This window comes from Rhineura floridana, chromosome 3, assembly GCF_030035675.1.
Source record: "Rhineura floridana isolate rRhiFlo1 chromosome 3, rRhiFlo1.hap2, whole genome shotgun sequence".
Classification (NCBI taxonomy): domain Eukaryota; kingdom Metazoa; phylum Chordata; class Lepidosauria; order Squamata; family Rhineuridae; genus Rhineura; species Rhineura floridana.
In genome coordinates, this window is record NC_084482.1 from 108,370,357 (window position 1) to 108,384,214 (window position 13,858).

At 39.0% G+C, this 13,858-nt stretch overlaps 1 protein-coding gene across 1 annotated transcript in view; it reads right to left on the reverse strand.

The window, feature by feature from the left end:
• The window catches only part of RASGEF1C (RasGEF domain family member 1C), a 146,210-nt gene that overhangs the window by 10,522 nt on the left and 121,830 nt on the right, over positions 1–13,858 (reverse strand). Inside the window, exons 7-10 of the mRNA XM_061617282.1 lie at positions 6,677–6,772; positions 4,884–4,986; positions 4,709–4,788; positions 2,018–2,113 (exon numbers count right to left, since the gene is read on the reverse strand). Of these exons, the coding sequence (XP_061473266.1) occupies positions 2,018–2,113; positions 4,709–4,788; positions 4,884–4,986; positions 6,677–6,772 (375 nt within the window). The remainder of the gene's footprint in view (positions 1–2,017; positions 2,114–4,708; positions 4,789–4,883; positions 4,987–6,676; positions 6,773–13,858) is intronic.

A 13,858-nucleotide genomic window follows, 5' to 3' on the forward strand; every position in this document is an offset into this window, starting at 1 on the left:
AAAGAGGCAAAGCTTTCAATAGAGAATGTTGATACACATTGAGAGAATATCATTTTGGTTTCCATGTTCAGCTTCTGTTCTTCTATATTGCCCTAAATTAAATTCTCCACACAGTTACTTCCTGATAACAATCCATTGGAATGCATGACACACTGAATGTGTAGAACGGCAGTCACTGTGGCTGCTTGAATATGCTGAGAATTTGCAAGTCAAATCAGATAGTCAATTAAGGTCTTAAGATATTCATCCCCTTCACTAGCCTGAAAAAAATCCACTCCATGATGTTATATACAGTCACCTCCATTCAGATAGCAGGTCCTCTGTGTGTGTGTCAGTGCATGTCAGCTGCATGGACGCTTTCTACAGCAGCTCACAACTTAAAAATGAGATTGTTAACATTTGGAAAAAAAATTCAACCACTGCGCAATTAAATAAATGAAAATATTTAACCACCTCCTTTTTTATTCAAGCTTTAAAATATAAACAAAGCTGAAAGCACTATATTATAAATATACTTCAAAAGAACAAGAGAGAGCTTTGTTGTAAGACCAAAAGTGGCTAATATTTAAATGAGCAATGATTACATTACATATCAATGAATTTTATCCAGTGTCAGTAAAAATCTTAAAACGATAAGGCTTTTTTAATGAAGTAGTGCCATTAAGGCTTGGAGAAGAGAATTGCCAGCTATAGTGGCTATGAAATTTGAAAACACCTAACAATGATTAAATACTGAGCTTTGATGAATAAACACCTTCTTGGCAACTATCACATCATCATTTGGTTAAACGAGGGGGCATCTTTCTCTCTTGAATTTCTATCTGACTATTAACCTTCTGTTGCCCTTGGTTTTAAAGAGATATTTCCCTATTCCATGTAACTAACTAATGACTTCCACAGGAAATGAGATAAGTAACAGGCTTCCATGACTATACCTAAGAGACAGACTGCATAAGCATCTTAAAAATATCAACTTCTCATTCAAGTATGAATCTGGCTGTCATTTATTTCCTCATTATGTATACTCTTCCTTATTATACTACTTATCTCCCCATGGACTTATTTGTTCAGACCAGGGCAAAAGGTCCCCAGTGGTGTGTGATTTCCCCCCTTGCAGTTGAAGCAAGCATTGCGCCAAATGCTGAGTCTGCATCATCGCAAAAGCATCATTTCAGCAGAAAATTCTTGCTACATGATTTGTTGAATCTGGCAGTTATAGTAGCTTGGCTCTCCTGAACCTATAGAACATACCTCAATTTAAGAAGGAACACTTTCTACTGTTGTACAGACAGGGCTTGATCAGATTCCTGAAATCAATGAGACTTGACTGACTTAAGTCCCATTTATTTCAATGGGTTTATTCTAAGCATGATTAAGTCTTAATCCAGTCCTTAAGAATTAGACTGAACAGATCAGGAAGAGAAAGCAATTATGACCTAGGCCTTTGTGCAGCTAGATTCTATAGCACAGCTAATAAAATCCTGCTAAAACAAAACTTCATGGTTGATTCCAACTGTGTCACTCAGCTGACAGTAAGGCTTCCATCAGCAGGCGATTGTATCTCACTCTGCATTCCCTGCAAACCATCTATATCTACTCCAGAGGGTTGAGGGGTGCAGGGGGGAATGTCTTCCCTCTCTGTCCTGCTGATGGAAGGTTTACCATCAGCTGAGTGACATAGTTGGATGCCACCCTCAGAATATTACAATAATTTGCCTCTCATGCAAGGATACTGAAAACTGTAAAACCACTCAATATCTGCAACAAAAAGAAAGTTCCATGAGTACACAGCATTGATACTTCCACTGCCTAAACACCCAGTGTGGTGTTGTGATCAGAACACTGGAGTAGTCCAGGGGAAACCTAGGTTGAGTCCTTGCTTGGTCATGGAGCTCATTGGGTGACCTTGTCCAGTCACTTATCTCTTAAGTCTAATCTATTTTGCAGGATTGTTGTAAGGATAGCATGGGTGGAGAACTCCTTGGAGAAAAGGCAACGGCAACAACAACAACAATACCTTTTCCCTGTTGCTGTGTGCTGTTAGAGACCGATGGGCAGCTCCCCGCAATGCAGTTCTGTAGTTATAAAAATTACCTGTAGGGTCCATTTGATGCTAAAGGCAGAGGGGGAAAAAAGACCATCTATCAGGAAAAAAAATCTGGATTACCTTTGCATTGCAATGTTTATAACTTGATTAAAAGGGCTGTCCCCCTTGTTATGGGCTGTCCCCATATCTTCATATATTTAATGTAAATCTCTCTTCTAAGAGTCCTTAAAATGTATGTACTGTATTAACCCTAATGTATAGAATATGATATGTCCAGGTACGCAGACCTTCTCATACAGTCAAGCCTTATAAAGTTCAAAGTGGAAAAAGTTTTTCTGCTTTCCCCTCCTTTGTCTACATACTGCTGCTATCCTGCTGCCGATAGCCTGAGTTCTGCCTCCCAGAAGAGTGAGATTATTCCATGTCTTTCTGGGTAAGAGATAGAAATGTATTGAAATGTACTAACAGGGAAATGTATGATGTTAATTCCTTACAATATAACTTCACAAATATTGCAAAGTAGATTGTATAATGTATGATTCTGAACTAATAAAACGTTATACTTTGAGATACTGTATGTTAACTGTATACTACTATACTGATGTATAAACCTGATATGTAAATTTGAGCTACAAGCTTGACATCTGACTTCTGATCATAACTAATTCTACCTATTTGGTTCAGGCCTATATTGAAGATGTACCCATATGGAAGTCATACATATACACATAGTAATATACTTTGAATTGATTTTGACTCAATGGCTAAGGCCACAATATGCATTACTAGTAAAGATGTTTTATGTATACAGAATAAATATTGTAAGAATTATCAAGATAATCTGCTGTTGAACCCACATTATTTTCCTGATATCTCCCAAGCCCCAGGAAGTCTTGGGAGGGAACTTCAACTTTAGTCTGCTTGTTCTGACAACTGCTGTTGGAGAACGTGTCAGCTCAGGTGAACACTGTGTAGGACATGTAAAGACTCTGAATAGCCAATGGACAATGGAGAAAACGTAAAAACCCTCAAACTATGCATTCATATGATGACCCTCGTGCTAGTTTCAGCAACATGGTAAATAATACAGATGCTGGCGAGGAAACTATTCAGCACCTCCTTGTCAGGTCTATTCATATCATTTTATCTCCTTTCTTTCCCTCTTTTCCTTTCCTTTCTTGAGAGTAATCAGTCCATAACAGTTATGTGATGATAAAACCCTTCCGACCTCTAAGAGTACTTCTAAGAGTGTTTCCATGTGATAACCTTTTGTGGATGATCACCATCTATTTTGTTGATGTTAGGCAGTGACAATTGCACAGATCAATTGTGGCAACTGCATTCCTTATTTTATCTGACTTTTCTTTTCATTGACTAGCTGTTGCACTTTGGGGGTATTGCTCAGCTGCTTTCATTTTCTTCACTGTACTAGTGACATGATTTACCTATGGATCCACCACTCTACATGGTCAACTTACCACCTAAATAAAAAATACAGCAGCAATCATGGAGGAAACCTTTCAACTAATAATCAGAGATTAGTGTCCCCTGATCATAGTGTACTAGGAAGTAGTGCCAGTCTTAAACTCAAACTTTATACAACATATGGGAACCCCACAATCCATGGGATGTATGTGGCACTTAGTTGGCTTCCATGTGGCCCGCAAGTCCACTTCCCCCAGCAGAGGTGATTAGCCCTAGAAATAGCCGAGAAGCACTCCAATAGGAGCACTCCTCAGCTGTTCTCAAGTCAACATGTCACCCCATTGCTGAAATAATTGCACTGGCTGCCCATTTGCTACCAGGCCAAGTTCAAAGTTCTAGTTTTGGTGTACAAAGCCCTATACAGTTTGGGACCAGGATACCTGAAAGACCGTCTTATCCCTTATATACCCAGTTGATCACTGCACTCTGTAGGTGAGGGCCTTCTGCAGATACCATCTTATCAGGAGGTCCGTTCTGCACAACCCAGGAAATGGACCTTTAGTGTGGCAGCGCCTACCCTGTGGAATTCCCTCCCCTTAAATATTAGGCAGGTGCCATCTCTATTATCTTTTTGGCGCCTTTTGAAGACTTTCCTCTTTCAACAAGCCTTGTAAGTTGAGACCTATCCCAGTCTGCATCTGTGTTGGAATTGCTTTTAATATGTTTTAAAAAATAAATAAATATGTTTTTAAGCCTTTTAAAAAGATGTTTTTAAAGAAATGTTTTTAAAGTTGTTTTGTTTTAATGTATTTTAAGGTCTGTTTTTATGATGTTTTGATGTGTTTTTGGCGCTTTTGTTTGCTGCCCTGGGCTCCTGCTGGGAGGAAGAGTGGGATACAAATCAAATAATAAATATATTCTCTGGTTTCAGTGGTCACCAATCCCGGTGTGAGAATTACTATTTTAGTTAAGATAGTGTCAGAACACAGCATAGCTCTTCTCATGGCTTGAGCTAAACAAATAAGACCTTAAACATACCTTTGTCTAGACTGGAATATGTTTGCACTTCTTTGTGGACTGGGGTTTATTCCTGCCTTTTGAGACTTTTACCTTTTTTCCCATCCAGAATTTGATATGATGTGTAAAGCCCATCTTATCATTTGCCCATGAAAATTAAGTTTAAATAAATGCACAAAAAAAATATGAGTAGCAAATATGTAATTCTCAACAATTTACCTCAAGAATAAAAAATTTGGCTGTTTTCACTTTTGACCAGGTCTTCTTTAATCTGGACACTGGACTCATGTTCATACCAGCTGGAGGGAAAGAATAAGAATTGTGGAGGGCATTAGAAAACAGAAACCACTTTACGTATATATAATTTCATTCAAAAATGACAAAAAACACTCACATATGATTGCCATCAGCGAGTTAAAATTTCCTATGTTAAAGCACTCACGAGCAACATCAATGAAAAACTCAATGACTTGTGCTCTCTGCTTCTTTTTTGCAGGCTGCAAATAAACAGACAGATAAAATAGCCATGGAAGACAAATGTAAAAAAAATGTAAAAAAAGTCAAGAGTGCTGCGCCTGAGATGCCTACTCTACAGCTCAATCAATTGATTTCAAAATAGCTACAAAATTCCATTCAGGCAGTTCGATTAATGACACTCACCACTGTCAGCTTGCAGAATTAAAGTTCCTACTATAGAGAGTGACCAAAGCCTATTACACTTTTCAAAACGTCTTCAAGCAATGACCCAACATTAATTCCAGTGATACTGTGTCTGACTAGTGATAAATAAAATAACAATTACTGTTGCTTTTCTTGGGCCTGACACCAATTAGTGTAACTTTTTCTGGACTTGGTTTTAAGGGGAGGAGAGTAAAGACATCTATCTTGAAATTACAATTAATTTGCTGGATAATTTTCTTTGGCATTTCCTATGTTTCTCAATACCCTACCTCTTATTTATGATAACAAATGGAAATGGACTGCCTTCAAGTCGATTCCGACTTATGGGCGACCCTATGAATAGGGTTTTCATGGTAAGTGGTATTCAGAGGGGGTTTACCATTGCCTCCAACTGGCCCAAGGTCATCCAGTGAGCTTCATGGCTGCGTGGGGATTTGAACCCTGGTCTCCCAGGTTGGAAAGTGAAAGTCAGAATGAATGTATCATGAAAGACATTTGGTTGGATATAGATACAGTAAAAACTACCTAACGTCAATCTACTCTCTCTCTCTCTCTCTCTCTCTCTCTCTCTCTCTCTCTCTCTCTCTCTCACACACACACACACACACACACACACACACACACACAGAGCGAGAGAGCGCGAGAGCGCAAAGTTGGGAAGAAGAGAGAACTCCTTTTCACTGAAGAATTAAAAATAAAGCTTCTGCTTGGCTCTCCTAGATCAAGATTTGAAAACAACATATTCTCATTTCTTACTGTGCAATTCTGTACATGTTTACTCAGAAGTAAATTCCATTGCATTCAATGTGGCTTACTCTCTTGTATGTTTAGGATGTGGTATGTTACTTACTTCTGAGTAGACATGTGTATGATTGCACTGCTAGTTTTTTAATTCTTTTCAGAGGCTACGGGCAAAACCATAAGAGAACTCATCTTGGATCCCTAAACTGTGTTGCAACCTCAGTTTCTTTCCAGCTTTACAGTTTGAATGACAGATATGCATACCAGCAAATCAAATGCTGATTTGATACTTTCCACATGCTTTAGGCAGTGCTTTAATTTTTAAAGCACCACATTGTTTATTAATTGTTGATTTGTTGACTTTGACAGATAAAAATGAAATAAAGTGGAAACTTTTTTAAAAAAGGCACGTCTGCTCCTGGATGAAGAAAGGATGTTTCTTTGTGACATCAAAAACATGAAAGAATCAGTGTAATTTACAGCCCACTTGTGAGAAACTGTCCAAAATTCTAGAGCAAAATTACTGCACTATCATTGCATCATTAGCTTGTTTCGCTAGTTGTCATATGTTTATTTATCATACTGTTTCTGTGAAATGTGTACAAGTGTAAAAAGTTTATTTTATTTTATTTTTTAAAAGCTTAATGAACACATTGCAGTTAATACAAGAGAAACAAATTCTCCATTTTTATTTTTATTAGTAAATGGTCTCAAAGAGTTACAGTCACACATGTAGTATTCCGTGGTTGAAAATATTTTACTTACCATGCAAATTTCTGTTGCTACAAGATAGCAGAGTCTATTGAACCATTTTACATAGGCCTCAAGGTTACTAGTCTTTTTCTGTTCACTGAAGCAAGGCTGAAAAATAAAAACCTGAAATGACACATAAACTAGATTCTGCTAAGCTTTTTCAAAAATGATAATCGCATTAACTATGGAGTGTTGTTCTATCATCAGTAGCATACATGTAGCATACAAGCATCTGTGCGTACAAGCACACTAGGGATGGGATATCTTGGCCGGTGCCAGTTCAAAAGCATTCTGTCAACCTAACAGGCCAGTATCAACTCGAGTATGTTCTTTGCAAAACACTGCTTTTACTGATCCATTTTTCCCCTGGAAAAAATATTAATATTAATGTTTTTTAAAGAAATAGGAAATATTTATATTTTGAAAGGAAATATTGATAAAATTATCATTCTTAATATTGATATTTTAGAGGCAGATTTTTACAATAATAAACAGTTTTTAAAAATAGCTGTGGGAAATTGCTACATAAAAATCTGATTTGCAACTATAGAGATTAAGTTAATGGAAAATTCAGTATCAAATCCAAAGTGGGTGGAATTCTAGCACATCCTAATGCACACACATACACAAAATGGACAGAATGTGGGACTGAGCTTTAAATGTCAATGGGTGGGTAGCAGCAGATGTGTTGGATTTAACAGAGTGCAGTGCTTTTTACAAATCATATCAGTGCATAATGAACAGTTCAATTTTGCACGGGGCAATTTATTCCAATCTGCACCCACTACTATATTAGCCAGGATATCGCAGTATGCAACAAGAATCTGGAGAAAATAAAATCAGACAAGCTCGCTTCTCCATATAATATATATTTAGTTTACGTCTTTGACTCCCAATAGTTCCTACAGTTCAGCAAATGCAATTGCCCATGGTGTTGTTTTGCATGAAACAAAAATTCTGATTAAGCTGGGAGATAGTAAAGCAAAAGATGATGCAGTTACAGCACAGAATATTATTTGCCAAAAATATTATTTCCTTTACTTTCTCTTGTATTTGAGATAATAATATATCTCACTACCAATCTCTAACTCTAACCTATTTCTGTATTATTGGTTGCTGTGAAACAAGTCACTCAGATGGGAAAATTCATCAGGAAATGTCATTTTTGTGACATGTACTCTTTAGGCTGTGGTTACTAGGCAATTGCATGGGAGTCCGAGCTCCCGCTCTCCTTGAAAATGAAGGTTAGTTTGGTGTCTAAATTCTTTAGATGATTTTAATCTCCCAAACCAACCAACCCTTACTTGATGATAATCTTCCTGAGAGGACTGATGGCTCTAATTTTTTTTTTTTTGCAGCCACTAGAGGGTATCAGGAGATAAGTCAGTTTTTCTTTCATTAATGTGATAATTAAACTCTATTTTAGAGCCTAAGGATAAGATGGGCAAATTGGCAGTTTGATAAGGATGAATTTTTTATGTTGGGGAAAAGGGGCTCTCATGGGTGGGATAATATGGGAAAAGGTGTTTTAGATTTTTGGTGTTCACGATACTTGCAAATATATCTGTATGGTAGAAATGTATCCTAAGGCTAAAGAAGATTTAAAAGGGACATTGGGGAATCACAAGAAGCAAGAGGTACTTCTGAAATGCAAGCAACCCATTGCAGTATGATGTGATGTGAATTAAATATCATTCTCACAACTCTGTTTCAGTACATCACAACAGGAGAAAAAGCCTAGCCCATACTGAGTGAAAAGGGTTTCAAGTGGCGATGAATGATCAGGAAAGGGACCTTGGGGACATAGTGGATAGCTTGTTGAAAATGTTAAGCCAGCACATGGCAGCTGTGAAGAAAGCACATGGTTCCTTCTCAGACTGGGCAGAAGTAATGAGTGGGGTACCACAGGGCTCGGATGAGGAGGTACAGAGCATGCTTATCAGATTTGCAGATGATACAAAATTGGGGGGGCATAGCTAATACCCTGGAAGACAGAAACAAAATTCAAAGGGACCTTGATAGACTGGAGCATTGGGCTGAAAACAACAGGATGACATTCAACAGGGATAAATGCAAAGTTCTACACTTAGGAACAAGAAAACAAATGCAGAGTTATAAGATGGGGGATACTTGGCTCAGCAATGCGACATGTGAGAAGGATCTTGGAATTGTCGTTGATCACAAGCTGAATATGAGCCAACAGTGTGATGTGGCTACAAAAAAGGCAAATGCTATATTAGGCTGCATTAACAGAAGTATAGTTTCCAAATCGTGTGAAGTATTAGTTCCCATCTATTCAGCACTGGTTAGGCCTCATCTTGAATACTGCATCCAGTTCTGGTCTCTGCACATCAAGAAGGATGCAGACAAACTGGAACAGGTTCAGAGGAGGGCAACAAGGATGATCAGGGGACTGGAAACAAAGCCCTATGAGGAGAGACTGAAAGAAATGGGCATGCTTAGCCTGGAGAAGAGAAGACTGAGGGGAGATAGGATAGCACTCTTGAAGTACATGAAAGGTTGCCATACAGAGGAGAGGCGTGATCTCTTCTCGATTGTCCCAGAGTGCAGGACAGAGAATAATGGGCTCAAGTTGCAGGAAGCCAGATTTTGACTGGACATCAGGAAAAACTTCGTAACTCATAGAGCCATACGACAATGGAATCAATTACTTAGAGAGGTATTGGGCTCTCCAACACTGGAGGCATTCAAGAGGCAGCTGGACAGCCATCTGTCGGGAATGCTTTGATTTGGATTCCTGCATTGAGCAGGGTGTTGGACTTGATGGCCTTATAGGCCCCTTCCAACTCTACTATTCTATGATTCTATGATCCCTGGAGAGGAAATGAAATAGGGTGATTGTTGGTTAGGAGATGGCTGCCAGTCATTTTGAAGAAGGATATGTATCAAAAAATACTTTTTGGGCTTTTCTGAATTGCTAAACAGAGGCTCTGTCAGATAACAGGAATACTGTAGAGCTGGAAGAAGTCAGGCTGCATTCCAATGCAACTTTACTTGGGAGTAAGCACCATTTAACAGGGTGGGGGCAGGGGTGAAAAATGCAAATGCAGCCTTTTCTACAGAGAGGCTTGCTTTTATATTGTGCATTTGTTCAGGGAGGGGGCATTTGGAAGATTCATACCCCTTTATTCCACACTCAGTCATGGCAGACAGACTGCCCCATTGCATTCACCACTTACACACACACCCTGAGACACAGAGGCAACTGAGGTGAAGGCTGCTCTTTGCTGACTCAACTAGAAAGTCTATGGGTAAGAGGTGGAGCTTCATGTGTTGATCAAGTAAGCATGTGCAATTTTCTAAATTGCTAGATTCTGCATATGCAGAAGATAGACAGAAATCCGTGATTTCCCCAGGACAGCTGTGGTGTCCCTCATTGGCTAAGAACAATGGAAGGCAGGAATAGGCTGATTTTTCACAAAATGGGGAGAAACCTGCCTTCATATTTTGTCTTGTAACTCTGGATCCACAAGAGCTAGAGACTGCTTATTTTAAAAAAATCAGAGCCAGGAATCTGGGCCACCTAATAGGCTAAGTGGCACTGGGTAGCATGGCAAGAATCGAGGTGAAACTTGGCTAACTGGGCAATACTGCAAACCTAATCAAACAGGTATCGAAAAGTTATCAAAAAGATGTTTCCAGTGTGTGGCAGAGGACACACATGACCAGCTTAATATAGGCTGAAGTAGCTGAAACTCAACACGTGCTAGGCTCTTCTTGCCTAGGTTTTGCGTGCCAAGATGGTTGATAGAATACTGCAGGAGAATAAGGGAAGACACACATGTACTGTTGTACTGGTTCCAGTGCGTCTTCACCTCTCTTTTCTGAAAACGGGAGCACAAGATGCTAGTCAAACTCCAGCCCTTTTTGCTTTAAAATGCTGGTCGGATCAGCTTGAGTGCGCTTTTTAAAAAATAATGATAATTCAGCTTCAGGCAGATTTTGTAACTGATAGGTAGATCAATCCATTTGTCTTCCAGGTGTGACAAATGGAACCTCTTTGCTGCAGGCTCAAGCAGAGACAGTGATTGGCCCAACACTGCTGTTGGAGGTCCTGAAAGGTCTGAAGGCAGCAGTGGGAAAGGGAGGTGTGGCCAGCAGAGGGTAATATCACTTCAAAACACAGCCAGAAAAACCATTTTGACTGCTTTTGAAGTGACTGGTGTACCCACAGACTAATATAGGATAGTTCCCCTGTCACACTATACCTTTTTCATTGTACTTGTGAACACACTGTGAGGGCTGGCAAGTGCCTCTCTACCTAATATTATGCAAAAGTAATGACAAATGGCCAGCAGTCACTGCCTACAATGCTTTTAAGCTGGAGCTGATCTTGCTTCTTGGCAGTTCTACAGGCAGATCTTCATATATAATGCCAAAGCCATTTGGTTTATCCCCAATATCCCATAGCCCATGTAGCCAAATGTGGCTCTGTGACTTCATGTTCACTACAGGATCCCATACTGGCTGGGAGCATGCATATTCTCAAAGTTACAGGCAGAGGTTTCAGAAAACATTTCAGCCCCCTATGAAGGACACCTTTGCCCCCACCCCAAATGTTAGCACGTGAGCATTCATTACAGCCTTAGTCAAAACATAGCATTTTTAAGAATGTTGATCAACACTAACACCTCTAAACTGGTAATTGGTGGGATATTTCTTCCCCATAATTCTGTGAACAGAGAAAATGGAAGCCACTAGTCTGAAGTGGCCACCCTGTTGTTTATGAGGAAATGAATGTTTTGTGAACAGAACAGGATTTCCAGATGTGCATGGAGGGCTGTATATTTTACTTTAAAAGCTACCAGGGTGATAATTTATTAAAAAACAAAGATATTCACTGCATCCCTGGCTGGCCATAATCTTTTTTTTAAACTCCTTTTGGTTATTGAGCAGCAGCACCTTATCATCTAATAAACTTAACCATTCATTAAATCTTAGATGAAACAACCCATATTAGTATCTTACAGTTGAGAAAGTGGATTTAAGTTATTTTTCTGCCACTGTTCACACACTGTTCTATTCTTTCATCTCCATTTCATATTTCCTTGCATTATCCTTAATTATTCCTTGTACTTTTCTCCCTTTGCAATTATTGGATTCTTTTATATCAAAATATGCTTAATGTTACATGGCATGGAAAGCCTTTGGGCATCTATTAACATAGCACTCAACATCTCCACACCTTGTTTTTTTTTTAATCCAATTCAGTTTCACTCTAGACATCTTTTTGTTTTAACAAACATTTACTTCTGTTATCATTTAAAAAAAAATAATTTAGGAGGTAAGATCACCTATTTTCTTTGGAGCATACAAGCATATACGCATGCATGCACACACATACAGATTAGCAAATGAATATGAAGCATTTCATGCAAGGATGGCTGTAGCAGTGCAAAGATGTAAATTGTGCTATTGTACCAGCACTGTAAGTAGACTCAGTATGTGTTAACCCTACTTGTGATGGTAATATCCACTATCACCAGGTGTCATAATGGATACATAAAATGCCATTATGCAATAAAAACACACAGAGAGAATATAGACTAAATTAGATGGGAAAAGATTAATCCACACACCATTTGGCTGCTATAGGATCAATTACATTGGCACAGCCCTAAATATCTTAACATCTTTTAGTCTTATATTGGACTAAAGTTACTGATGAAAAAGAAATGCAGTCTAAATCTCTTCAGTCTAAGTCTGACAGTGCAACCCTTAAGCTGTATGTGGCATAGACCATCATCTATTGTAGGCTGCCAAGTGTTTGATAACTGTCCTAGTTTTATGGTCCCCACAGTTATTCTAGTTCAGAAAAGGCTGGCACTGTCTTTAATAAAAACAAAAGCTATGCATGAAGAAACTCCCCTGGTTCTTTAAACTATCCATGGGCTTTGGAGGGGAAATAATTTTCTCCTGTTCATCCATCTGTCCTGAAAATTCTTTTGCTATTTGGATCTGCATGTCGCACAACTCGGGTTCCTAACATAGGATATGGTCTTTGCGACTCCCGAGTTCTGATGCCTGGCTATGTAGGCGCAATCTGCCCTAGTTGTCATTTATATGGTCTCTTCTGCTTGCCAAGATCACCTGCCTTTGGAGAAAAGGGACGGTGTGTGTGTATGAGGGTTCATCTGACATCTATTTCAAACCTGACCAATTCAGTCTCTCCGAATTTAAGCCGGTCTGACAAAATGTGGCTTTGCATGTGATTTTCTATTGCAAGCTGCATGCTATCCACAAAAGGCAGCAAACCTAGAGAAAGACCAGTAGAAAAAAACTCCCAAGCCATCTTTGAAGTTGAGTGTGTGCTGGAGTTTGCATCGTGGAGTTAATTTTCAAATTAACGATACCAAAAGAACCACAATTTTTCTGAATACCTGGAGGAAAGAGGACAGCCTTTCATCATACTGGATCCTGAGAGAGGCCCTTGTCTTCATGCAACCCCAAATGAGGTCTGGAGGATGGCAACAAGAGAATGGCCCTTTTCTATAGGAGCCCCCCATTTATGAAATATTCTCCCCAGGGAAGCCCACCTGGCATCAAGCTTGTTATCATTATGGTACCAGCAAAGACATTTTTGTTTTCCTGGGCATTTGGGCAGTACAAACAATATAAAATTCACTAATAGGCAAAAAACCTTGTGGTTTAAGAATGTACCTATAGCCAACAGCTATTTTTATCAAATTTTAAAAAGCAGGGAAAATGGGCAGCTATAGTGAATGCACCAGGGGAGCAGGAGACCTGACCTCGTCTCTGAGATATTGGACTGCCTTACAAATTGGTCAAAATGCAAACACCATTTGGGTTGGTCTTTCACAGTCCAATCCACTTGCTGTGTAGCTTGGAAGAATTTGGTAACATGTGCCTCTGAGCATATGGTGAGTGGTGGCAACACCTTCAATCAGCCCAAATAATAGAAAGAAGACATGTGGTATGCTGATCTTGTATTAGCAGGGAAGAAGCAACATTATTAAGACAGTTGATATAGTTCAGATGGTCACTTTAAATATGTCTGATTTACTTTGCAATTTTAGTGAAGTTTCCTATAGGAAATCATTTCTTTTTGTTTCTAGTTCTGTGTATATGTGAAGTACAGCAACACCTTGCAAAATTTACACTAAAAAAGCTCCAAACATAATTGTGGAATAATGGCACTGACTTCTGCAGGAT